This window comes from Pongo pygmaeus, chromosome 19 (genome assembly GCF_028885625.2).
Source record: "Pongo pygmaeus isolate AG05252 chromosome 19, NHGRI_mPonPyg2-v2.0_pri, whole genome shotgun sequence".
NCBI lineage: Eukaryota > Metazoa > Chordata > Mammalia > Primates > Hominidae > Pongo > Pongo pygmaeus.
In genome coordinates this window covers 73,410,204-73,435,264 of record NC_072392.2, presented here as the reverse complement: position 1 = coordinate 73,435,264, position 25,061 = coordinate 73,410,204, and the positions used below count along the sequence as shown (strand labels likewise).

Here is a 25,061-nt window from a genome sequence, read left to right as displayed (position 1 = left end):
CAGGCGACGGCACCTCCCTCCTAGGTGCTCTGCCTCCTCTTTCCCCAGGAAGGTCCTTCTCCCGCCTCCACTCACCCAGCCCTCCCAGCTGCAGTCTCCCTGGGGGTCCCTTGGGACTGGCTCTGAGCAGCTCCTGGGGCAAGTGGGGAGTAGGGCTCCCCAGCCGGAGAGTGAGGGGCCTGGCGGGGAGAATCTCTTGGCCCATTAGCTGGGGAGCTGACAAATCACCAGGGGCGCTGAGCCGCACACACCACTCGGCTTTAAAGAAGCGATGGGGTCGTTACCAGCCGATTATCCAGACACACAATCACTCACAGGGCTGGTGGTGGTGGCTGCTGACACGGGAGGAAGGGATGGTGGGGGAGGGGCTCAGGGAGGGGGTAGCGAGGTGGGGGTAGCTGGCATAATTTGGAGATCACTCATGTCGATTCTGCAAATTCAATAAAGTGCAGGGGAGAGAAGGGAGAGGGAGAGGGAGAGCGGGGGGATAATTTGGGAAGAGAAAATTGCAGCTGTGACAAGACGTTTATCATTCGGAAGCTTTAATTCTATTGAAATGGCAGCTGCTCAGCTCCGGGGCACAGAGCAGCCGGGAGAGGGGGAGTTGGCCGTGGGAGGGAGAAGGGGAGTTGGCGGTGGGAGGGAGAGGGGGTCCCCTCCCTGGTCCTTCTGCCATGAAAAGAGCAGAAGGTGGCACAAACAGAGAGGAGGAGGTGACAGCCCTTAAGCGAAGGGTTCCAGGCTTGTGGGTCTCGAGTTGTCACCCACTCTTGCAGTGGGACCCACCACTTCCTGGGCTCAGGACAAGGCACCCCCAGCCTCCTGTGGCAGGACACTCCAGTCCCCTCCATTCCTGTCTGGGGCTCTTCGTGCAACAGTCAGAACCATCTCACCCATGCCCCCTCCCCACTACCCTCCCCACAAAGGGCTAGGGGGTCCTGCAGCCCCCTCCCCCATCCCATCCCCCAAGGCTCAGGCTCCATGGCAACGGCCACGCAGACAAGGAGGCGTCTGTCAGCGTCATTTATCTCTGACATCATCAATCACCGGTCACCACGGCAACACCCATGATTCAACACAAGAGGGTCTCCCTGTCCAGCCTTTCCCTCCCTCCCTCCATCAGGCCTCAGCTGAGCCAAAGTGGAAACCCCGTTTCCTCTGGGATCTGAGAAGTCCCAATTCTTTCTTCCAACTCTGGATCCCAGGCTTAACTAGACAATGGCTTTTGGATCCTTGTGCCAGCCCTTCCACCCCTCCATACACACATAAGTCCAGTCAAGCACCCCTCAGAATTCAAGCCCCTCCCCTAAGACTCACAATCAGAAGGGACTGACTATGCCTCTGAGCCCCACCCTAAAGCCAAGCAAGGCCTGGAAGAAAGCCATCCTGGAGCAAGCACACATGCACACATACGCAAGCACACACAGCCAGACATGCAGAAACAGGAACGGTTACACATACACGGTCCCGGAGCACAGACCTGCCCGTGGACACACAGCCAGCCAGACTCGCAAACAGGTCCTTGCAGCTACCCTCAAACCATCCTCAACCGTGAGCCCACACACCACGGCATGTGTGTTCATGGATGTGCACAAACATCCACAGAGCCCTGCTCCCTTGGTCTTTAGGAGCATCTGAGACCCCAGCTCAGGCGGGACTCGGCCCCTGCCCTATGGCACTCACACTCCTTGGACATGCCCACTTCGAAGCACTTCTGCAGTCGGCAGTACTGGCAGCGGTTCCGGGTCACCTTGTTGATGATGCAGTTCTTGTCCCGGTGACACGTGTACACCATGTTCTTCTGGATGCTGCGGCGGAAGAAGCCCTGGGTATGGAGGGGAGGGAGTCAGGTTGTCCACACCCACAGTGGGAGCAGTGCCTGGCTATGGTCTCAGTCTAGGGGAGGAGGGCCAGGCCAGCTGCTGCCCCCAAGCGTTTGCCCATCGCCTACCTGAGCAGGCCAGAAAAGCTGGGGAGAATGATTCACCTAAAAGGATCCTCCTCGGGAGAATCCCAGTACCTGCCTCAACACTGCAGGATGGCCAGAAGTCTTCCCCCAACCCACAGCACACACCTGACTCCTCCCTTCCAGGGAAAAGACCTCAGGGCTGCTGGTGAGTCAGAAATAGGAAGACATGGGGCTAACCGGGCAACAGCCAGGGATCTGGAACCCACACCCCTGAACTCAGAACACAGGAAAAGAAGACGAGCCCGAAGAGGCCAGGAGACAGATACACGGGCTGGCCAGAGAAATGGAGGCGAACACACACATGCACTCAGGAGCAAGGCAGAAAGACGCGAGTTCACCAAGACAGGTGTGCACCGACCCATCACGGACACAGACCCAGGCTGGCCAGGGGCTCCACATACAGGCTGACCAGAGGGACAGGCGGACAGAGGAAGAACAGACCAGGAACAACCAGACACGACAGGCAGACACACAGCCTGAGGCCTTGTGCTTTGCCCTTGACCTCCGTCCCACACCTGGGGATAGCTACTCCAGGCTGAAGAGCAGCCCAGAGCTTCAAGGCCCAAAGCTGTGCAGATTCTGAGCCCCAATCTCTGGAGGAAGAAATGCACACAGAGGCTCAGGCCCCGGGGAAAGGAGGAGAAGCCGGGCGCAAGGCTGCTAAGGACCGGGTATACCTGCACCCTGGCACCTAACATGAGGGTGGGGAAATCCAGCCAGACACTGGGGAGCCCACAGCCCGGGCACCTGAAGCGGAAGCTAAGGCAGGGTGCCTGCTCCTAACTGCCTCTTGCCAGGCTGCCATGGTGAGGTTCAGGCAGGGCCGCCGGGGGAGGCCTCCTGGGTCCCTAGCCAAGAGCCAGTCGGCAGCCAGCTCACCATGGCAACCTGGGCAGCGGTGGCAGAGCAGGCGTACACGCTGCCAGCTGGAGGATGGAGACAGGGAAAGGAGCTGAGGCAGGAGGGGACCTCTGGTTTGAGGGAGCCCTGCACATTTATGGGGGAGGACCTGTGGGGGACCTGTGGTAGGTGTCCCTGCTTGCTGCCAACTTCCACAGAGAAAGAAGAGCAGCAACTTCGGGGACACCCCCCAACTGCACACTCCCAGGACACGGAAGTGGGGACATCCCATTGGCCTCATCAAGCTGTCCTTCCCAATGACCCCTTCAACTCACCTTGCAGCCCTCACAGGCGCTGACCCCATAGTGGTAGCCTGAGGACTTGTCCTGACAGACAAAGCAAGGCTTGTAGATGCGGGGTAGAGGGGGCGGCGAGGGAGGGCTGGGCACTATCTCTTCAGAACTGCTGCTCTGGGTCTCAATGGCTAGAGAGAGAAGAGGGGAGGGGCAGTTAGAGACCTAGGTCACCATCCTTAGTACCAAGCTCCACCCTGCCTCACCGTCCCTCCTAAGAGCCTCTCCCAGCCTCACCACTGCTGGCAGCATTCAAGTCTTAAGAAAACTGGGACTCCCCAGCCAGACTCGGGGAAGGAGGCTGCCAATGAAGCCTCCAGCGCCCCATCACTCCTCTGGACTCCTAGGACCCCCACCTTCAAAACCACAAAGATACAATGATAAACCATCACATTTGTATGTGTGCCGTGACTGTGCTTGGGGAGTAGGGGTGGGGGGTCACCCTGATTCTAAAGCTCTTGCCCCTGGGCGGCCTGGCCCCGTTCTCCCCCCGAGTTAGGAAGGAGTTAAGGCTTGAAGAGGAGGGAGGGAAGAGGACATAAGCTGGGGGCAGAGGAAACTGGGGTCAACAGGATATTCAAAGCCGGCCACTCCCCCGCCCCCTCTGCTTCCGCTCCCCCCTCCACCCCATTCTGCCAGCAGCCACAGCCCCTCCTCCACCCAAACAATCCCAGGGCCAGGGACCCAAGGCAGGGGGTGCAAAGAAAAGTCACAAATGCTGGGCACAGTAGGAGGTGTCTCCCTGAGATAGGCAGGGAGACACCCTGAATACAGGAAGAAGAGTCCCCAGGGCCCCAAAAGCCCATCATTCTGGGTACCCCCCATCTGAGGAGAGATGGCATGACAAAAGGGGTCTGTTCCCATCAATGCTCTGTCTGTCTGGCCTCAATACTATGTCCGGGTTACTAACCCCTCCCCTTCTGTTATTCAGCTCCAAGAGGGCAGCCAGGAAGGGTGACCCAGACAGCAGGGGCAGCCCTCACTGGCCAAATCCTCCCCAGTGTCTGGCTCCATGCCCATCACTGTAGGCAGAACAGGGCTGGGTTAGGTAGGGGCTATCCATGTCCAAAGCCTGGGCAGCTAAGGGTGTTGGGTGCAAGATAAGAACTATGACCAAGACAATCCCAGATTCCCAAGGGGCCACCAGGCATCGTCCTGAGGCCCCTACCACATTCAAGTGCTCTTGTCCAGGGCCAAGGATGGATGAGGATGCCTCCCTAAGAAGACAGATCCCTGCCTCCTCCCATATTTCACAATCCTACCTAGCCCTACCCCAAACTCCGGCACATGAGACTGGCTGGCATTTAAAGGTGCCCACAGCTCCTGGCCCAAGCACCTTACAGACATGAGTCACATAGCCCCAAATCACATGGCCCTAAAATTGGGGCACAGAGGAAGGAAGCATGGGAACACCAGGGGCTGACTATGTGCTACCACCCTCCCCCCTTACCTGCAGACACAGTGGGGGCTGCTAGGTGGCTGATGACACGGAACTAGGCCAACAACCTTGGCAGGGCTTTCCTGGCTCTTAGTAGTGCCTGGGCACCACTCCCCTGGCCAGCCTGGCTGACCAGTACTGCTATGGCCCCCCATCCCCTTCCCTGCCCCGAGACCAGCCTGCAGCAACGGGACAGTTGATGCCCACACCGTCCCCGGCCCAGCAGATTCTCTCCAGACCTCCCCCCGCCGTCTGCTCCTCACTCCAACACCAACTGCCCTGGCCTGGTTTTCTCCCACCTCATTCTCCCCAGGCCAGACAAGCAAATCAGACAGGCTGAGAGGCCTGAGAACAGCTGCTGGGGGGGCGGGGTTGGGGGGCCTGGGTGAGGCCAGGAGGCAGAGGGGGTGAGCCACAAAGGAGCCCTTTGTTGTGCTAACTTTTTCCAAGACGTAAAAGCAGTAACAATAGACAATCCAGACTGGTGGGGGGAGGGGAGATCAAGGGCAAGGGGGTATGTGGAGGGTTGGGGGGGACCATGGCCTAGAATCTTGGTCAGCATTCCGACAAACAGAGGAAGAAGGCACTGACCTCCCCACCCCTCCTAATCCACCGTTTGCCCTGGGCCCCGCCTCTCCCAAGGCCCCACTTCTAAAATGAACCAGACTGGAGAGGGAAAAAGGACTAAGGGAGCTTTGGGGTACAGAGCGGGATGTCACTAGAGGACCTAGGGTATGGGGAGTCATGGGGGATACCAGGATGAGGGGTAAACAGCTCTAAGGCCTGGGACAGACTAGAGGGCAAAGAGCCATAAAAACATGGAGCTAAAGCAAAGTCCAACAGAGGGTGTTTACGGAACTGAGAGAATGTGCTTTTTAAAATTATTTTTTGGCAGAATGGGAGAGATGACCAGAGGCCAGGACTGCAGTTTAGGCTGGGCAAGGCCTCCTTTTAGCCCACCTAACGGCAGCTTGACTGCCTTGGAGGCTGTAACATAGCCTGCCCCCTACCTCCAGCACATCCCCACCTGTCACCCAGGTAACCCAGCTCTGAGGTTTCCCTGCTCTGCCCTTTGAACCCAGAGCTCGAGGCCCCACCTCCCCAGGCCTCCAGCCAGCAGTCCAAGGAGGTGAGGTACAAGGACCAAGGCGGAGGTGTGGGGAACTCCAGAATCCTCACAGCCTCTGCAAGAGTTAGGACACGGCCATAACTCCCTGCACACACAGGTGGAGGCGGGAGGAACACCAATGGGGGAGGGATTGCCCGGGCCTGGCCCCTGCCTGCTAACCTCCCTCCCCAGAGGCCCAGCCCACCAATCTCTCCTCTTCCTGCAGAAGGACTCAGGCTAGAGAAGGACCACACCTTCTCAGCTCAAAGTTCCAGCGCCCAACAGAGGACTGGAACTGACCCAGGAAGCCAGGCGTCCCCTCCCGCCGACGCTGCCAGGCTGCCCCTCTCTCGCTCCCCATCCTGGTAGGGCGGGCGGCGCAGAGCGCTCCACTCCGGATTCCCCACGCCCCCGAGCCGTTCGCAGGCTCGCACAAGGGGCCGGTTTCCTGGAGGAGATCAGCAGGAAATCAGCCGGGCCCCCGGCCAGCGGCTCCCCTCCCAATCCAGCTGGCGCCCGCTCCTCCGCAGCTCCCCTCGCAGCCCCTGGGGACGGTTGGGGAGGGGGCGTAGGGCCCTCTGTACCGCCCTTCCTCCTCCCGGGGAGAGGCGGGGGTAGCTCTGGGTGTACCGCGGCAGCGGAAGAAGGCCCCTAGCCCAGCGGCCGCCTGATAAGCATCTCCCCCTCCCCCAACTACGGGCATCCACGTGCTTCACATTCTTGGACGTCTGGGAGCGGGCGGAGGTGTGAGTGGCGGAGATTGGTGGGAGACAGATGGGGAGCCACATCCTGTGCACCCCCCTTGTCCTCTAATGCACCGAAATGAGGGCTCTGGGGAGGGAGGCAAGGTCCCTAGGGCCCTGCAGAACCCAGGAGGCCACCTCCTCCCACAGCCAACCTGCTCTTCCCACCTTCAGTGGCAGTAAAGGGGAGAGTGGAGAATTCCCCAAGAGGGGGCTGGAGGCGGCTCCAGTCACCAGCGGACTTCCACACACCCAAGGGGTCCCTTCCAAGGTGGTGGCATTGGCCCCACATATTCTAGACTGAGTCTAGTTGCCACCCTCAGACTCCGGGTCCTTCCCGTGCCTCAAGGCAAGCCCCCAACCCCCATCACTCCCAACCTCACAGCCTCAGGACCCGAGTCCATTGATACCTCAACTCACTTCACTTATATGCACACCCACGCTCAGACTACGGGAACTGGAAGCCCAGGCCTCTAGGTTTACTACCCCACCCCAGAATGGGTGTGGGGACAGGTCTCCACTTCCCCATGTCCAGTGGTTTAGGGGAAGGGCTCACCAATACACTGCCTGTCCTACTCTCTGTGATCCTCCTCCCTCTCCAGTTCTGGGCCAGGAAGAGCTGAGCTGTCCCCATTGGCTAAGAAGAGACAGGGGCTGGAGACCAAGGTCTCAGATCCCAGCTTCTCTCCAGCCCTCTGGAGAAGGTGGCCAAGGCAGTGGAAGGGGTCACTCTGGCAGCCCTGCTCCAACTATCCCCCTAGGGGAGGGGGGTCTTGCTCCAGCACTGGGAGAACGAGAAAAAGGGTCCTAGAGTCATCCTCTCACTCTCTCTTCTTCCAACGTCAACGGTGATACCTTCCCTCTTGGGTCTACAGTCACACAGCAGATTCGGCCCTGGAGGGAAAAGGTCAGGGGCAGGACAATAGGAAAAGCTGGGATAGAAGTGGCTCTGGGAAGGCAGAGGTGGGCTGTCTGTCCATCTCAGGTCTCTCTTCTCCCAGCAAGAGGGGTGGGGTAAGTCCTTTGCCCTTCAACCTTCTCCAATCTGCCAGGGCCCTGGCAGGCAGGAGGGAGGCAGCAGGTCCGGGAAGGTGGGAGATCCACCAGGGAAGAGCTTCCCCTCCAGCAAAGAGCCCAAAGCCCAGGAGGGGAAAAAACCTGAGCCATCTAACAATAACCCCCTTGCGCCTGCTCCCGCCCACCCAGTGTACACTGCCTCACAGCTGCGCAGGAAAATGCCCAGGTGTACACCCTGGTGCTCCGAGCTCCTGAGTGTGCACAGAGCCCTTCCTCCCAGAGGAGCTTGCACCCAGGCAGGGGGCAACAAGGAGAGAAAGAAGGTGACCAGGCTGCCAGGATGCTAGGATTCTCATCAGTGCCTCTCTTAGGAAGGCACAGCCCAGGACCTGGCCCTATCCCCAAGTGAAGTCAGGGTAACAAAAGGACTCGGTGGCGGAGGTGGGAAGCGATGCAGTCCTCATTTCCAGAGCAGCCCCAGACCCACAAAAACAAACTCATTCCCCAGAGAACAAACCAGATTAGGATTAGGGGGAGAGGGATTCTTCTCACCAGAGCAGCTTCTCCCCTCCACTCCTGGGGATGAAAGCCTCAAAGATGACAGCCAAGTGTCTGGGGTCAGGACAACACCCCCATAAGGACCCAGTGTTCCTTGCCAAGATGGAAGGTTAGGATGGCAGACGGGTGTCTGATGAAGTTGCCCCTTTCGGCCACACCCCACTGTCAATACCAAAGACACAGTGCTCCCCTGACACCCACTCTAATGACGCAAGAGCAAGGGCTGGGGGCAGCAGCTGTGGAACAGGAAGGGACTCTCCCTCGGGCTTTGGCAAGTGGGATCTGGGGGGGCCTTCCCCCGGGAGCAGACAAACCCACACAGACAGGACCTTTACCCCACCCTCCAGCCTGCTGTGAAGCTGTTGGATTCCAGGCAAGAAGATATAAACTGGGGGCAAGGGGCTTGGGCTTCATTTCTCCTGGAAGAAGTGAAACAAGAGATGAAGGAATGTTTCTTGAAAGAAGGAACCCTCAAAGTTCCTCAGCCCTAATCTAACAGAAATTGCACTCAGGGTTACTGGGGGGAGGGTGCGGCCGGGAGGGTTCAATTGTCCAGCAAGGGCAACACGGGTTAAGTGAAAGGTAGAGACAGGACCTCCACTACACCCCGGGACTCTCACCCCCGAGTAGTAGTGGAAGCCCTACCGCCCACTCCCACCCCCTACAACAGCAGACTGAGAGGCCGGTACGTACAGTGGTTTGAGCCATTCCAAAGCGGAGTCCGGAGCGGGGTGGAGTACGGACCCGGGGCGGGGAGCCCCTTCTCTGGGAGCAAACAGGCCCGGTTCTGGTTATAAAAATCCACCACTAGGAAGGGGTTAGGGGTGGGACCCCCCACTTCTACACTCTCGTACATCTTTCCCCTCGAAGGCAAGAGGTCCGAGATGGGAAGTCCTGCGCGCCGCCCCCGTCACTCAGCCGGCGGCGCCATCCCAGCAGAGCAACTGGGGGCGAGGAGACGTCCCCTCGCCCCGACTGGTGACCCGGGCAGGGGGCGCCCCCTGCCCTGAAGTCCCCGCGTCTAAGTCCGCTGGCCGCTCCGCCAGTCCCGGTGAAAAGCAGGGAAGTTGTGTGTGCTGGGAGCGGGGGGTCCGTCGGCTCCCCCAGGGGAGCCTGGCGGGGCCCAGGAACTCAGCGGCTTCACCTCGAGGGGACTCCCGTGTAGAGTCTCGTGGCGTCCGAGGCAGAGTACCGCGGCTCCCCAAGTCCGCAGGCCGGGGGCGGGATCAGCGCGGGGCGGGGGGTCAACGAGTACTTCCTCCTCCCCGCAGGGGATCCGGGACTTCTCCAGGGATTCTCCGTGGCAAGGATTCCGGGTGGGGGTGGGGATCCCGCGCGGTTCCGCCTCCGCCAGGCCAGGGGCAGCCGGCGACTCGCTCGGTCTCCGGTGGTGCGCGCCACGGCCCCCCAACCCTAGCTCTGCGTGCCCCCTCCCCTCCAGGTACCACCCCCTTTCCGCCGCCCCGCCCCGTCCAGGCACCGCCCCTGGCTTAACCCATTCCCGGCGGGTCCGGCTGCAGCGGGAGAAACGCAGGGAACCGAGAGGGAGAGGCGGCATGTGGACAGGCAAGTGGGGGCAGCCTGGGAAGGGGGAGGAGAGGAAAGGAGAAGGAAGGTGGAAAGGCTCCAGAGGAGGAGTACACAGAGTACAGAGGGAGGCCGAGTACAGGGAGAGGAGGGGGCTGCGAGGGGACAAGGACGGAAGAGGGGCGGGCGTCTTCCCTTGTACCAGTTCCGGCTCCCAGGCTCCCCCAAGGTTTGGTCAGTCCCTGGCCGAGCGAAGCCGTGGTGGAGGAGGTGGTGGGGCGGGGAAGAGGGGGGTGGTCCCGGTGTCCTCCCCTTAACACACACCCCCACCCAGGCCGGGCCTCATTTGCCTAATGCAATGCGGCTGAACTCTCGCTGAACTCGCCTGGCGGCGCCTCACCTCCGAGTGACCCACCCACCGCTGCCCGTGACATCACCCGCTCGCCAGCCCGCCCGTGGGGGCTCGCCCGCCAGCCCCCTGCCCGGCCGAACCGGGCCACCTCCCCCGGAGACGCGGAGAGCGGCGGCGGCAGGAGGCGTAGGGCCGGGGCGCGCGGGGCCAAGTGTTTGGCACCCGGGTGTGACATTGTGCAGCTCGGACGCTGTGTCGGAATGAGACACCGGCTTGTGTCATTGTCTGTGACATCACGTGTGACTCCGGCCGCCAGAACCCGACGCGGCAGCGCGGGTGCCGTTGGCACAAACACAGGCAGAGGGGGCTCTCCTCCCCACGCTCTGCGTGCTTCCGGCGAGCAAAGCCCCGCCCAAGGTGTCTCCCAGCTGGGGAACCAGTATCGGCCCCTGGTGCACTGTCCAGCTCTGGAGAGATAAGAGGAGGAGCTGGTGCCTTCCAGTTGACTACTTCATCCTAGAGGCCCTCGGGATGCACGTTTCACTGGAAGAAAGGCCTAGCTTGGGTAGGTCCCTAGAAAGGGGATACCCCTGGAGGAGGGGGTATCCTATTACCCCCACTCTCTAAAAGGAAGCATGGAAATATACATGCTACCCAAGGATATTCGTCTAGAAGAAGCCTGGCTCTTTATATATGTTGTCATTTTATCCTCACAGCAACTCCAAGAGATGTTTTACAAATAAAACAGGTCTCAGCAAGGCTATGTGGGTTGTCCAAGATCACATTGCTAATAATAAAGAGTAGAGCAGGCATTTGAACTTCCTGCTACCAAAGCCCATGTTCTTACCAAGCTAGGCCGATTCAAGGTATTTTTCTGAGCACCTTCTATGTGGACGCCCTGGGGAACCTACCCTTGTAGACCTTAGGGAGCAACAGCCATTAAGCAAATAATCACTATACACACACACGATTGCAAACTGAGATAAATGGTATTATGCTCTGAAGAATTAACATAGGTACCTAATTTAGGTTTAACTAAATTAGGGAAGAACTCAAATAAAACAGACCTACCATAAGAGAAAGTTTATAAGTTAATCAGGCAAAGAGTAGAAAGGAGTGTAGTTCCAGTTAAAGGGCGAGTCTGTGCAAAGGCCCTGGGGTTACAGAAGTTGGTGAGTTCATTGAAGGAACTGGCAGAAGGCTAGAATGATGGAGCACAAAATTCAAAAGGAAAAGGTACACAAGACCAGGCTGGAGAGGTGGGCTCAGGCCAGACCAGGGGGGCTTATAGGCCTCAATAAGGCTTTTGGATTTTATCCTAAATGCAAGGAAAAGCCATAGAAAGGTTCCAAGCAAAGGAAAGTGTGAAAAGATTTTTCCAGCAGTTGTGTGAAGAATGGATTATAGGAGGGCAAGAGAGACCAGGTAAAAGCTACTGAGCAGTCCAGGCAGCAGACAAGGGTGGCTTGGCCTAGGAAACTGGAAGTGCTGATGGACGGAGGAAGGTGGATTCAATAGATATTTTAAAGGTACAAATAACGGGGGGTGGGAGGGTAAGGGGTACGGGAAAAGAGGTAGCAAAGAGACTTGTGTGTGACTTATGCATCAGTGAAGTTCCTGAGACTGCAAAGCAGAGAAGTCCATTGGGCTGCTGGACAGGTGGATGTGGGGCCCTGAAGTGCAGTCAGGGCTGCAGATGGAATGCTGGGGTCTGGGGGCAGGTATGCAAATCTTGACAGTGGATGAGACTAATGGGGAAGAGGACAGAGTGCTTCCATGCCCTCGGGATCTTTCAAATGATGGAGCAAGGCTCTGTGCTCACAGCTGCAAGGCGCTAAGGGACCTGAGACTCTGTCCCTGCCATCAAAGACCTTGTGGTCAGGAAAAGATGTCCCAAATGGTTACAGCTCACGGCAGGAACAGGGGAGAAGCAACTTCATGGTAGCGAGATGAGTGTTGTTAAAAAATAAATAAGGACCCACAGGCATTCTAAGTAGGGAGGCAGAGTGTGGCAAGGAAGGGGGAACATCTGTGAAGATTTCTGGGAAGAGGCGGCATTCAAGATGTTCCTTGAAGGATAGATAGGATTTCCGGAGCTGGAGAGGAGAAGCTAGGGCAAGAGGCCCGTTCTGGGCAACAGCAAGGTCATGGGGCAGGTCAGAGCAGAACACAGTGTCCTGGGGCAGTGGGAGAAGTGGGAAACAAGGAAGGCTCTGGCCCGCAGCTGGGGCTGGGGGGCCTCCAGTGGCAGCTGTCTGCAGGCCTGGGGCCCCATCCTGCTCAGCCTTATGCCGCCCTCAGCTCCTTCTCAGGGCTTTGCGTTTAGTAAGCCCTCAGCAGGTGTGGGCCGAACTGGCCCCCACTTGTGCCAGGCAGGGCCCCCTCCTGTCCCCAACCCCATCTGGAGGGGACAACAAACAGGAAATCATGAGGCCCAGTGCCAGGTGGACACTGGCTCCCAGTACAGAGTGGCGCCATCCCCCAAGACAGTGCCCAGCGCTACCCTGCCGCTCACTATCACAGCCTTGCTGGGTATGTGAAACTCACCAAGGACCTCAGCAGGAAGCGGGCGACCATGGCCTAACAGCAACTCGCCCAGCCAAGGACAGATTAGAAGTTTTGCTTTATTTTTTTATTTTTATTTATTTATTTGAGACAGAGTCTCGTTCTGTCATCCAGGCTAGAGTGCAGTGGTGTGATCTCAGCCCACTGCAGCCTCCACCTCCCGGATTCAAGCAATTCTCATGCTTCAGCCTCCCAAGTAGCTGGGATTACAGGTGTGCACCAGCATGCCCAGCTAATTTTTGTATATTCTGTAGAGATGGGGTTTCGCTATGTTGCCAAGGCTGGTCTCGAACTCCTGAGGTCAAGCAATCCTCCCACCTCGGCCTCCCAAAGTGCTGGGATTATAGGCATGAGCCACCGTGCCCACCCTTTTTTTTTTTGAGTCCAAATCTTGCTCTGTTACCCGGGCTGGAGTGCAATGGCGCGATCTCGGCTCACTACAACCTCCACCTCTGGGTTCAAGTGATTCTCTTGCCTCAGCCTCCCGAGTAGCTGGGATTATAGGTGTGAGCCGCCGTGCCCAGCCAGAAGTCTTGCTTTAAGGAGGAGGAAACAGATTTGGAGAGAGTGTGACCTGCCCAAGGCCACACAGGAAGAACTGTCCTTTAAGACTCCTGCCCATGGAAGGCCCTTGGTCTGTGGGCTGGTTGAGGTTTCCAGCAACCCAGAAGTCAAAATGGGGAGGGGAGCACCTCTATTTCTGACAGCCAAAGGTTGAGTGGCCTCCAGTCAACCCTGGGGGAGGCCCAATCCCTGGCTGTGCCCCAACTCCACAGAGGAGGAGGAGGAAGAAGGCACTGCCCCAAAATGACTTAGAGATGGAAACCACTTCCTCTTCCCACAGACACTACTCTCTCAAAGGGCAGGCAGGCCTGCACTGGTACAGCCCCATAAGCAACACATCCCTTGGCATGGAGTAGACACAATACCTCGGCCCTGACCTACCTAAAAGGAAGACGGGCGTCCTTCCCTGAGTCCCCTCCCCACGTCCATGCTGGCATCTTGTCCAGAGGGAACCTGTGCATTATCCTTGCTGGGAGATAAAAGGTGAGGGACCCCATTTTCATTAAAAACTCCATGTCATGTTCTTTTGTCTGACTTTACATTTTGGACTCCAAAAAAGGCATTGCTAGGCAGCACTCCCTCCGCCTGGGCTGTCCCTCCACCTGGGCTGTCCCTCCTATTGTCCAGGGAAAGAGTGGGAAGCAGGGAAGGAGGCAGTATGCACAGACTGCAACAGGGAGGAAGTGGCAGAGGATAGGAAGAAGGGAAGGACACAACCTCCTCCTTTCTGCCTTCTGCTGGGGCTCACCCAGACCCTCAGGCATTCCCCAGTCTCTAGGCACACGAAGCAAACATGCAACCACCCTTTTGGGGCTCCCATCCCCGGCTCCTCTGTTGATGGCTTGCAACTTCTTTGCCTCCATCCACAAATTGAAACAAATTAAGAATAAGAACTGTGGCTTTTACACTCTGTTCCTTCAGTGTCTGGAGATCAGAGGGAGGGTGCCCGCTGAGTTCTGCAAACTCCCGTGGGCTACAGCGGGCAGATTTGGGGGTGGGGATGGTGTGAACAGATTGTATCCACAGCTTCCAGGACAGGATGGAGATCTGGCCCAGGCCCCTTATCTTTCTTTCTCTCCAGCCTTCAGGATCCAAAACAGAGAGGAGGGGGTATGGCTTGGGCCTTCCCTACGCCCCCTACCGGGGAAAGGTAGGTTCTAAGGCAGAGAAAGGGCCTCCACAGTGGGGAAGGGGGTTTCAGTCAGCACTAAGCCCCACCCCCCACACTTCCCACACCCAAGAGTGTGCCCCACAATCCCCTCTCAAAGCTGCCTATCTAGATGGTGGAAAACAGCCCAGCTTTACAATCCTACAGTCATGATTCTGCAGTACTTTAACCTCCCCCAGCACTGTGTCCTCTGTGTAAGTGGGGATAATGTCCCTCTTCCAGGATTGCAGGGATTAAAATTTGTAAAACACAGACAAAGCCCCTGACACACAGTAGGTGCTCTATAGATGTTAGCATCCCATTCTCTCCAGCTCCCACCTACAAAGGGTCTGGGTCCCGGCCAGGCACAGTGGCTGATGCCTGTAATCCCAGCACTTTAGGAGGCCGAGGCAGGCGGATCACAAGGTCAAGAGATTGAGACCATCCTGGCCAACCAACATGGTGAAACCCCGCCTCTACTAAAAATACAAAAATTAGCTGGGCGTAGTGGCACACACCTGTAGTCCCAGCTACTTGGGAGGCTGAGGCAGGAGAATCGCTTGAACCCGGGAGGCAAAGGTTGCAGTGAACCGAGATCGAGCCACTGCACTCCAGCCCAGGTGACAGAATGAGACTCCATCTCAAAAACAAAACAAAGAAACAACAACAACAAGCCAGGCGCGGTGGCTCACGCCTGTAATCCCAGCACTTTGGAGGCCAAGGCAGGCGGATTGGGAGGTCAGGAGATCGGGACCATCCTGGTTAACATGGTGAAACCCCATCTCTACTAAAAATACAAAAAATTAGCCGGGCATGGTGGCGGGCTCCTGTAGTTGCAGCTACTTGGGAGGCTGAGGCAGGAGAATGGCATGAAACCGGAGGCGGAGCTTGCAGTGAGCCGAGATCGTGCCACTGCACTCCACCCTGGGCAACAGAGTGAGACTCCGTCTCAAAAAAAAAAAAAAAATTAAACAACAACAACAACAAAAATAAACAAAGGGCCTGGGTCCCATGGCACCAGGTCACATGCAAGGCACAGAGCTAGGGGTATTAGTCGATGATCTTGCCTAATTCACAGCCCTCTGAGGTAGGTTCTGGTAATATTCCTGTTTTACAGATGAAGAAACACGCTCAGGCCAGGCACGGTGGCTCACGCCTGTAGTCCCAGCACTTTGGGAGGTCAAGGAAGGCAGATCCCTTGAGCTCAGGAATTTGGGACCAGCTTAGGCAAATAGGCCACATTTTGAGGCCCTGTCTCAAAAAAAAAAAAAAAAAGGCCAGGCACGATGGCTGATGCCTGTAATCCCAGCACTTTGGGAGGCCAAGGCAGGCGGATCACCTGAGGTCAGGAGTTTGAGACCAGCCTGGCCAATATGGTGAAACCCCGTCTCTACTAAAAATACAAAAAAATTAGTCCAGCGTAGTGGCGGGCGCCTGTAATCCCAGCTACTCAGGAGGCTGTGGCAAGAGGATCGCTTGAACCTGGGAGGCGGAGGGTTTCAGTGAGCTGAGAGATTGCGCCACTGTACTCCAGCCTGGGCAACAGAGCAGGACTCCATCTCAAAACAAACAAACAACAACAACAACAAAGAAACATGCTCAGAGAGGTTATCAGCAAGTCGTACGTGACATAAATGTCCAAGTTGTTGTTGTTTTTGAGACAGGGTCTTGCTCTGTCACCCACCAGGCTGGAGTGTAGTGGTATGATCATAACTCACTGCAGCCTCAACCTCTCAGGCTCCTGCGATCCTCCCACCTCAGCCTCCCGAGTAGCTGAGACTACAGGCACGCGCTACCACACCTGGCTAATTTCTTCTCTTTGGTAGAGGCAGGGTCTCACTATGTTGTCCAGGCTTGTCTCAAATTCCTGGGCTCAAGTCCCTACCTCGGCCTCCGAAAGTGCTGGGATTACAGGCACATGCCACTGCACACAGCCAGTGTCTTAAGTTTTATTTTATTATCTTTTTTTTCGGAGACAGAGGCTCGCTCTGTCCCCCAGGCTGGAGTGCAGTGGCATGATCTCGGTTTACTGCAACCTCTGCCTCCTGGGTTCAAGCGATTATCTAGCCTCAGCCTCCCGAGTAGCTGGGATTACAGACACTAGCCACCTCGCCCGGCTAATTTTTGTATGTTTAGTAGAGATGGGGTTTCACCATGTTGGCCAGGCTGGTCTCAAACTCCTAACCTCAGGTCATCCGCCCGCCTTGGCCTCCCAAAGTGCTAGGATTACAGGCATGAGTCACCACGCCCAGCCCAGTGTCCAAGTTTGAAGCTCAGCACTAAATGCCTACTCCACAGCCCCCAGTCAGACCCCTTTGCCCATGGAATTCCCAGGGTGAACAAAAAGGGCAGATCAGTTCTCCCCTCCGGCCAAGAAAGGTTAAGAACCCAAACTAAAGACCACTCCTCTTTAAACACTCTGTGCCCTAAGTCACGCCCCCTCCCAGCCCCAACACCAACACACAGGCTGACTCTCCCTCCTCAGCTCTGGATTTAATTCTCCCAAAACACACTCAGCTCTCTAACCCTCTCACCCAATACACACAAGTCATTAATCCCCTTCCCAACACACACCCAACCGTGACCCCACCCCCAAAACACACACAGCCCTGACCCGTAGTGCACACAGAATCCCAAACCTCCACAGTAAACACCAGTCTTCAGAGACCAAGCCCCAGGGGCCAGTTTAGGGGGTGGGGAGAATCGCTGGACCATCTCTAGGGCTCCCACGCTGGCTGTAGCATGACAAATACACAGCCCTCCCCACAGTGACCTGGAGAGAATTTCTACTGGTCCCACAGGCTACTAAGTCTCCGAAGGGCACACCCAGGCCACCTAATGTGCTGCCTCCTCCCCACCTGGGGAAAGGGATGAGGGGGAGGAGGGACCCAACACCTTTGTTTGGTGGGGAATGGGAGGAGGAAGCCTCATCAGCAAGAATTCCTACAAAAAGGGTGTGGGCGGACTGGGGCATACCACTGCTCCTGCAGGAATGGAGGACCATGGATTGCCACCTCTCCTGGGAACTGCCTCACCCTCAGCACCAGCCCTAAGGCCAGGCGAGCAGGAAAGGCTAAACTGCCTCCATCTCTGAGGACAGGCATGTGATAATTTTATCTGCCACGCTTTCCTACCCAGAGCTCAGGAGCTCTGTCCACCAGGCAGCCCTGGCTCTGCAGAAGGAGGGAGATGCCAGGCTCCCTCAGACCCATGGCCACACCTTGTCCCAGAGAAGAGGAAGGTCAGCGAGAAGCTCAGAAGCTAAGGGTCTGGGCAGGGAGAGAAGTTGTTGTTGTTTACTAGGGAGAGGGGAGGGGCAGGGAAACCAAAAGGCTCACAGAGGGAGGGGGCAGGAAGGGGCATTGCCTAACCTGGGTGGAGAAAGCCGAAGAAGGCTACACTTGCCTGAAATGTGGGCACCCCACCCACATTTGGGGAGAAGGTTACCAGGATGGGAAGCCTTCCCCACCCACCTCTAAGAAAGAGGAAGAAGCTTGCAACATTGAGGGGAGGGGAGGGCAAAGCATTTGCTCCCTCTGGCCAGGATGGACAAGGATGGGGCCAGGCCCCAGCCCCCACCTCCAACCCTCCAATGAGCCCAGGCTCCAGATGGACAGAGTGTCTGGGAACTCTGTTGCCGTCACCTGGGTTAAGACAAGTTGTCCACAGGCACCAGGTCGCAGGTCCCCAACTCCTCCTCCCTCAAAAATCCTACCCTGAGCTGGGTGCAGTGGTACATGCCCGTATCTCCAGCACTTTGGGAGGCCAAGACAGGAGGACTGCTTGAGCTCAGGAGTTTGAGACCAGCCTGGGCAACATGGTAAGACCTTGTCTCTATGAAAAAATCAAAAAATCAGCCTGGTGTGGTGGCATGCACCTGTAGTCCCAGCTACTCAAGAGGCTGAGGCAGGAGGATGCCGTGAGCCCAAGAGTTCAAGCCTGCAGTGAGCTATGATCATGCCACTGCACTCCAGCCTGGGAGACAGAATGAGACCCTATGAGAAAAAAAAAAAAGAAAGCAAGCCAGGCACAGTGGCTCATGCCTGTAATCCCAACACTTTGGGAGGCTGAGGCGGGCAGATGACTTGAGGCCAGGAGTCCAAGACTGGCCTGGCCAACATGGCAAAACCCCATCTCTACTAAAAATCAAAAAAAATTAGCTAGGTATGGTGACACGCACCTGTAATCACAGCTACTTGGGATGAGGCCTGAGAATCGCTGGGAGGCAGAGACTGCATTAAGCCAAGATGGTGCCACTGCACTCCAGCCTGGGCGGCAGAGGAAGATCCTGTCTTAAAACATAAAAATGGCCAGGCGCGTTGGCTCATGCCTATAATCCTAGCACTTTGGGAGGCCGAGGCGGGCGGATCATGAGGTCAGGAGTTCAAGACCACCCTGGCCAATATGGAGAAACCCCGTCTCTCCTAAAAATACCAAAAGTAGCTGGGCATGGTGGCGTACGCCTGTAGTCCCAGCTACTTGGGAGGCCGAAGTGGGAGAGCTGCTTGATCCCGGAAGGTGGAAGTTGCAGTGAGCCGAGATCACACCACTGCACTCCAGCCTCGGTGACAGAGCAAGACTCTGTCTCAAAAAAATAAATAAATAAATAAAAATAAAACCCTACCCTGTCAGGAAGCAGACACTCTTCTAGTTCCAGTGATCCAAGTCCAGAATATAAATCACAGTCCTTTTAAATGCAGTGAATATTCTACAAAGATACACCAACGCATTCCCTAGTAGCCTCAAACCCCAGAGGCTGGCCTCTCCCCATCACTAACACAGACTATAGGACCAGACCAGAATCAGAGTCCCCAGACTCCATCCATCCCACACTCCTATATGAGGTGGAGAGAAGAGACAGCAGAAACAGAAGACGAAGGTTTGATAAGGGGTGGCAGGAGAAACTGAGGCAGCACCTGCCTGCCCCCTGGCCCCAGGGCATAAAGGGTGGGGAACATAAAGAAACATAGACATAGAGTCCCTGCTCCTGGTGGCTGGTGGAGCCTGGGAGGGAGGGGGCCACAGCTAAGCCAGAGGAGGCGATCTAGGAAGCAGTGGTGGTGGTGGGCACCCAGCCAGTGCGGGCAGTGAGGCGCCCAGCCAGGGCCTGCCCCAGGGACAAAGAGACTCCCTGGCTCCGGGGAGAGAGCGCTGCCCCCACACTGAGAAGGGGGCACTGACCCAGCCCAGCCAGGCACATAGGGCAGTGGTGCCAGGCAGCTTGCCAGCAGCCGTGAGAGGGGTGGTGGGTGCCCAGGGCAGGGTGTGCAGTCCCTGCTGGCCAGGAGGGGTGGGGACACGTTTCCCAGGTCAGCAGCTGACTGGCCAGCCAGCCAGCAGCCGATGGCCCATTCTGCTGCTTCCACCCCCTCCCGTCCCAGGCCAGGCCCCAGCTCCCTCCTCCCCCCAGCCCTGGCCTGGCGCCCAGCTGGGCCCTGGGGGCCAGAGTTACTGTAAGCGGCCTGGCAGGCCCCAGCCCTGGACTCTGCCAGCTGGCCAGAGCTGCCGCCACCTCCCACTACCTGGCTCGGCCAGCCGGCGAAGGGTACTGAGACCCCTGCCCAGCCAACGAGTGACCTCCATGGCAGAGGGTGGAGGCAGAGAAAACACAGGCTCTGCCAAGACCATGCATGCGTCCGAGGCCAGAGTCCAGGCCAAGTGTCCCCTCCTGGGACACTCAGCCTATCCACCCAGCTAGACCGTGGGCCCCTCCCTCTCATCCTCCCCACAAAGGGAAGCACATCCTAGCATGGCCGGGGGTGGAGCTGGCAGGGGGAGAGGTGGGGTTCCAGCCAGCCTTCCTCGGTCTGCTCCTTCAAGCCCTTTCCCTCAGAGGCACTGAGTGGGGGTGGGGCGTAGGTGGTGTGCTGCTCTCACTCTAGGTAGAGCTGCCATTTCCATCAAATGTCAAGAGGTTTGTTTACCCACCTCCAGCCTGTGTGTCCAGTCCTTGGCGCTATTTATAAGGCCCCAACAGCAGAGCACAGAAGAGGGGTGCGAGAGTCACTGCAGGCCCGAACAGCATGGTTTCATCTCCCCCTCTGCCACCCCCAACTTCAAACACAACCACCATGATCAGCCTAGAGGCCATAGGGCTTTCATTTTTAAGACCTCAAATGATGGTCACCCCAACTGGAGAAGACCTTGCCGCTCACCGTGCCTTCCACTCACAGCAGAACAGATGTGCCCAGAGCCCAAGCTCTGAGGCCTGCCACCCTCCACAGTCCCCTCCCACCCCACCCCCAACACCCAGACTTACTGGCTGGGGATGGTGTGCTATATCCACTAACTGGAAGCTGGTGCTGGAGAGTGGTCAGAGCGCCTGGCGGGGAGAGTCCACCCAGCATAGGGGGGAAGAAGAAGGCGTAGGGAGGCACCGGGTACCCATTGAGGTGCCCGCCCCCAGGTGTCGGGCAGGAGCTGCTGTTGCTGGCCATGCCAAGCGGCCACAGTCAGAAGGGAGGCAGACAGTCTAGCAGGGGGCTCTGGTGGGCTTCAGACCACCCCTCCTCGGGGCATGGGGCCTGGGCCCAGATGGGGTTTGGGTGGTCAGCCCACCCACCCTGTCCTGGAGCTGCTGTCCAAAGAGGGCAGGCTAATCTCAGTCTCCTGGAGCCCCCACCCTAGCTGGGGGCCAGGCGGGTTGGGGGTTGTCTCAAGAGCCGGTCCTTTGGTCAAGCAGTTCTGTGAGCTGGCACTTTTCCTGGGAAGGTCCAGAGCTGGCCTTCAGGGCACCAAAAAGATGCCACTCCTAGATGGGCCCCAGCTAGGTGGCTGAGGGGGCCATGTCCTGTGATGCTGCAGAAAAAAGAAAGACAGGTGAGTGGGCACTGAAGAACAGGCACACAGGCATTCCCCATGGAGCTCCCCAACCTGGGCTGCCGGAGATTCTCCCATGGCACCCAGCTGAGCAGACAGCTGGCACCATGCCTGGCTGGCAGAGATGACCTGGAAGCAAGGCCCAGACACCGCTGGGGGTGGCAGATAGCACAGCCAGGCTGGGGAGACAGGGACAGAGCCCAGAGCCTTGGAGGGCCTCTCACCCACAATCCTGAGGGGAAAGGGTCCACAGTGCCACCTCAAGGGATCACTGCAGCAGAAGCGGGCAGCTGGCCCTCCTTCCCCCAGTGAGGGTTACCTGAGGTCAAGATGCAGAGAACGTGTGCTGGGGGGGAAGAGGGAGGGGGAGGAAAAGCCGCTTCCCTAAAGCATTGGCACTTCTCAGAAAAATGACTCCTAAGCCAGGGGGCCCCTCTTACACCACTTCCCCCCCAGATCCAAGCCCCAGCACCCCAGACGGGTTTGTCCCACAGGCCCTGGGAGGAGGCCCATTTACATACACACTAATAGGAAAATGGGAACCAAGGACTCCTAGGTATCACCTCCAATGCTTAACAGCATGGATGGTCCAGGGGTAGGCGATGTGTAGGAGGGCAAGGACTGCCCAGGAAGCCTCCTACCCCCAGGCAATGAAGGAGAGATTGATCTCAAGGTTCACCCACATACTTCTGTCTGCAAAAGCAAAACACATGAAGTGGGGTGGGAGGTGGGCAGAAGATGAAAGGCCAGATGCCCCCTTCACCAGTGTGAATACAGATCCACACCCTGTTTGAACAGCTGGCACCAGAGAATATGCACAGATAATACCATGGGGTAGAGACAGAGACAGAGATGAACCCAGAGATTCCATAACACAGTGAGACAGATAGGCAGCAACAAGAGCAAAGACAGAGAACACGAAGAACATATCCATACAAGGACAAGAGGATGTTTCAAATCCATTTTGGGTACAGGTTATACATAAATACATATGCATGTATTTATATATGAAAAATACATATATGAAAGACAAAAGAAAAGAGACAGACAAAAAGAAACATGGCCAATCAAAAGCACAATGAGGCTGGGGGCGGTGGCTCACGCCTGTAATCCCACCACTTTGGGAGGCTGAGGCAGGTAGATCACCTAAGTCAGGAGTTCAAGACCAGCCTGGCCAACATGGCAAAATCCTGTCTCTACTAAAAATACGAAAGACAGCCGGGTGCGGTGGCTCACACCTATAATCCCAACACTTTGGGAGGCTGAGGCAGGTGGATCACCTGAGGTCAAGAGTTTGAGACCAGCCTGACCAACATGGTGAAACCCCATCTCTACTAAAAAATACAAAAATCTACTAAAAAATTAGCTGGGCATGGTGGCAGGTGCCTGTAATCCCAGCTACTTGGGAGGCTGAGGCAGGAGAATCGCTTGAACCAGGGAGGTGGAGGTTGCAGTGAGCTGAGATCACACCATTGCACTCCAGTATGGGTAACAGAGCAAGACTACGTCTCAAAAAAAAAAAAAAAAAAAAACACAAATACAAAAGTTATCCAGGCGTGGTGGCACATGCCTGTAATCCCAGCTACTCAGGAGGCTGATGCACGAGAATTGCTTGAACCTGGGAGACAGTGAGCCAAGATTGCGCCACTGCACTTCAGCCTGGGCAACAGAGTGAGACTCCATCTCAAAAAAAAAAAAAGCACAATGAGATACCACTTCATACCCACTAGGCTAGCTCTAATAAGAAAGACAGATAATAACAAGTACTGGCGAGGATGTGGAGAAATTGGAATCCTCATATATTGCTGGTGGGAATGTAAAATAGAATAGCTGTTTTGGAAAACAGGTTGGCAGTTCCTCAAAAGGTTAAACACAGCGGTAGCATATGACCCAGCAATTCTACTCCTAGGTATCTACCCAAGAGATATGACAACGTAAGTCCACAGAAAGACTATAAGTGAACATTCACAGCAGCGTTATTCCTAATAGTCAAAAAGTGGAACCAACCCAAAAGTCCTTCAACTGACGAATAAATAAAATGTTGTATGTCCCTACAATGGAATGTTATTCTGCCAAAAAAAAAATGAAGTACTGATACTACGATATGGATATTCCTTGAAAACATTATACCAGTTACAAAGACCATATATTGTAGGATTCCATTTATATGAAATATCCAGGATAGGCACATTTATAGAGACAGAAAGCAGACTTGTGGTTACCAGGAGCTGGGGTGTGGATTTGAGGAAGATGGGAAGTGACTGTTGCTGGGTATGGGGGCTCTTTTTGGGGTGATGAAAATGTTCTAAAATTGATTGTGGTGGTAGTTGCACAACTCTGAATATACTAAAACCACTGAATTGTACACTTTAATGGGTAAATTTTATGGTATGTGAATTATATCTCAATAAAGCTGTTTTAAAAAGAAGAGGAAAGAAAGAAAAGAAACGGCCACAGAGACTCAAAATAAGGACTGTCCCTTTCCAACACCCCCTATACCTTGCCACTCCACCCCAAGCTCAGGCTACACTAGGTTCCAAGCTCTGAACTCCAGACTCTAGCCTCAAACCTGGAGTCCAGGGGACAAGCACATGGCCAGCATTTGGTTGAAGACCAGGCCTGGGAAGGGGGAGTTCCTGCCAAGGCCACGGTGGAAGAGGCCAGGAATTCTGGCCCAGCTGAGCCAGCCAGCCTGTGTGGAACTGAGGGAGAGAGGGTGGGAGGGGACAGGTACTGGGCTAGGGAGGGAAGGCTGCCCCAGGAGTAAAATCTGGACCATGATTTTTACTGTTACTCATTATGACAATCACAGGGCCTCTCTCCTCACTCCTGAATAAAGAGCCCCCTTCCTACCCGAGGTCCCTGCCAATTCCCTCCTAGGCTGAGAGGGCTGATGTCAGAGGAACAGGGGCCCCACCCACTGGACCAGCTGCCGCCCTGGCCCCCTCCCAACTCCTGTGGGGCCCCACACAACGGGAACTGGAGCTAGGGGAGCCATGCAAGGGAAGAAGAGGCTGGCGGAACCTCATCAGTTCCTACAGTTGGACCCTCACACACAAATACACATACAAACTCATGCATGCAGGTCTACAGAAAACATCTGGGTGGGCAAGAGCACGCCTGCAGCCCCAGCCTGTGTGTGTGAGGAGAGGGAACCTGGAGATACCATCTCTCCACACCTGGGCTCCACCACACAATGAACACAGCTCAGAAACTGCATGCATGGGCCCCAGTACACAGCTCCCCAAAGACACAACCACAGCCCCACAGTCTCCCAAACTATACATTCTCCGGACCTCACACAGCCAGGGTGGCCCTTGTACCTGCTGCTTCTGCCAGAAGATGCTCTGAGGTCCTCCCTGTGGGCCCAGCCCATGCACTGGGTCCACAAACACTCAGGTGAATTCACATCCACAGAGGCCTGCCTCTCTCAAGGTGAGGCCCAAGGGGCAGCTAACCCAAAGTGAGGCCTCCGTAACCCAGGCTGAGGCCCAGAAAGCCATCACTCCAGACCCCAGGCATCCTGACCCAGCCTTTGGGGGTTGGGAGGCCAGTTTTCTCAGTCCAGCCTGGACCCTCTGGAACCCACCCTTGCTCCCAGAGAAGAGAAAACCACAGCCACCTCAACTCTGCCCCGGAGGAGTTTGAAATTGAATCAAACTTCAATCCCCACTGCCCCCACCTCACCCCCAGCCCACCACCCACACACACTACAGGGCAAGGCTGGAAGGCCTCCCCAGACCCCTATCAGAGCCTCCAAAAAGCCTAACCCAGCTCTGCCTGCAAATTTCAGTGCAAATTTACTCAGCTCCCTGGGGAGGGCCTTGAGCCGCAGGAGGGGCTAAAGGTCACAGAAATAGGCCAAGGGCCAGAAAGACCAGAGAACAGGGATGGGCAAGGGCAGGGATGACCAGGGTGGGCCTGAAAGGGCACAGACTCTGCCTCAGAAGGTCCATCAGAAGCTATGACCCTCAGAGAGACACCTGAGCCCCAGCCCCCTACCCCCCAGGGGTGGAGAAGTCCTCGGCAGAGAATCGAAACCAGTACCAAAGAGAGGGAAA

The 25,061-nt window shown here is 56.4% G+C and overlaps 1 protein-coding gene across 6 annotated transcripts in view; it reads right to left on the bottom strand.

Moving 5' to 3' along the window:
• Nucleotides 1–25,061, bottom strand: part of RARA (retinoic acid receptor alpha) — a 48,596-nt gene that overhangs the window by 6,047 nt on the left and 17,488 nt on the right. For 4 of the 6 annotated variants that reach the window (XM_054457896.2, XM_063656827.1, XM_054457895.2 and 1 more), the window contains exons 2-4: nt 20,441–20,979; nt 3,145–3,293; nt 1,684–1,825 (exon numbers count right to left, since the gene is read on the bottom strand). In XM_054457896.2, the coding sequence (XP_054313871.1) occupies nt 1,684–1,825; nt 3,145–3,293; nt 20,441–20,618 (469 nt within the window). In that variant the 5' untranslated portion in view covers nt 20,619–20,979. Of the gene's footprint in view, nt 1–1,683; nt 1,826–3,144; nt 3,294–8,719; nt 9,498–20,440; nt 20,980–25,061 lie in introns of those variants that run through there. The other 2 variants (XM_054457897.2, XM_063656828.1) reach the window with 2 other exon arrangements.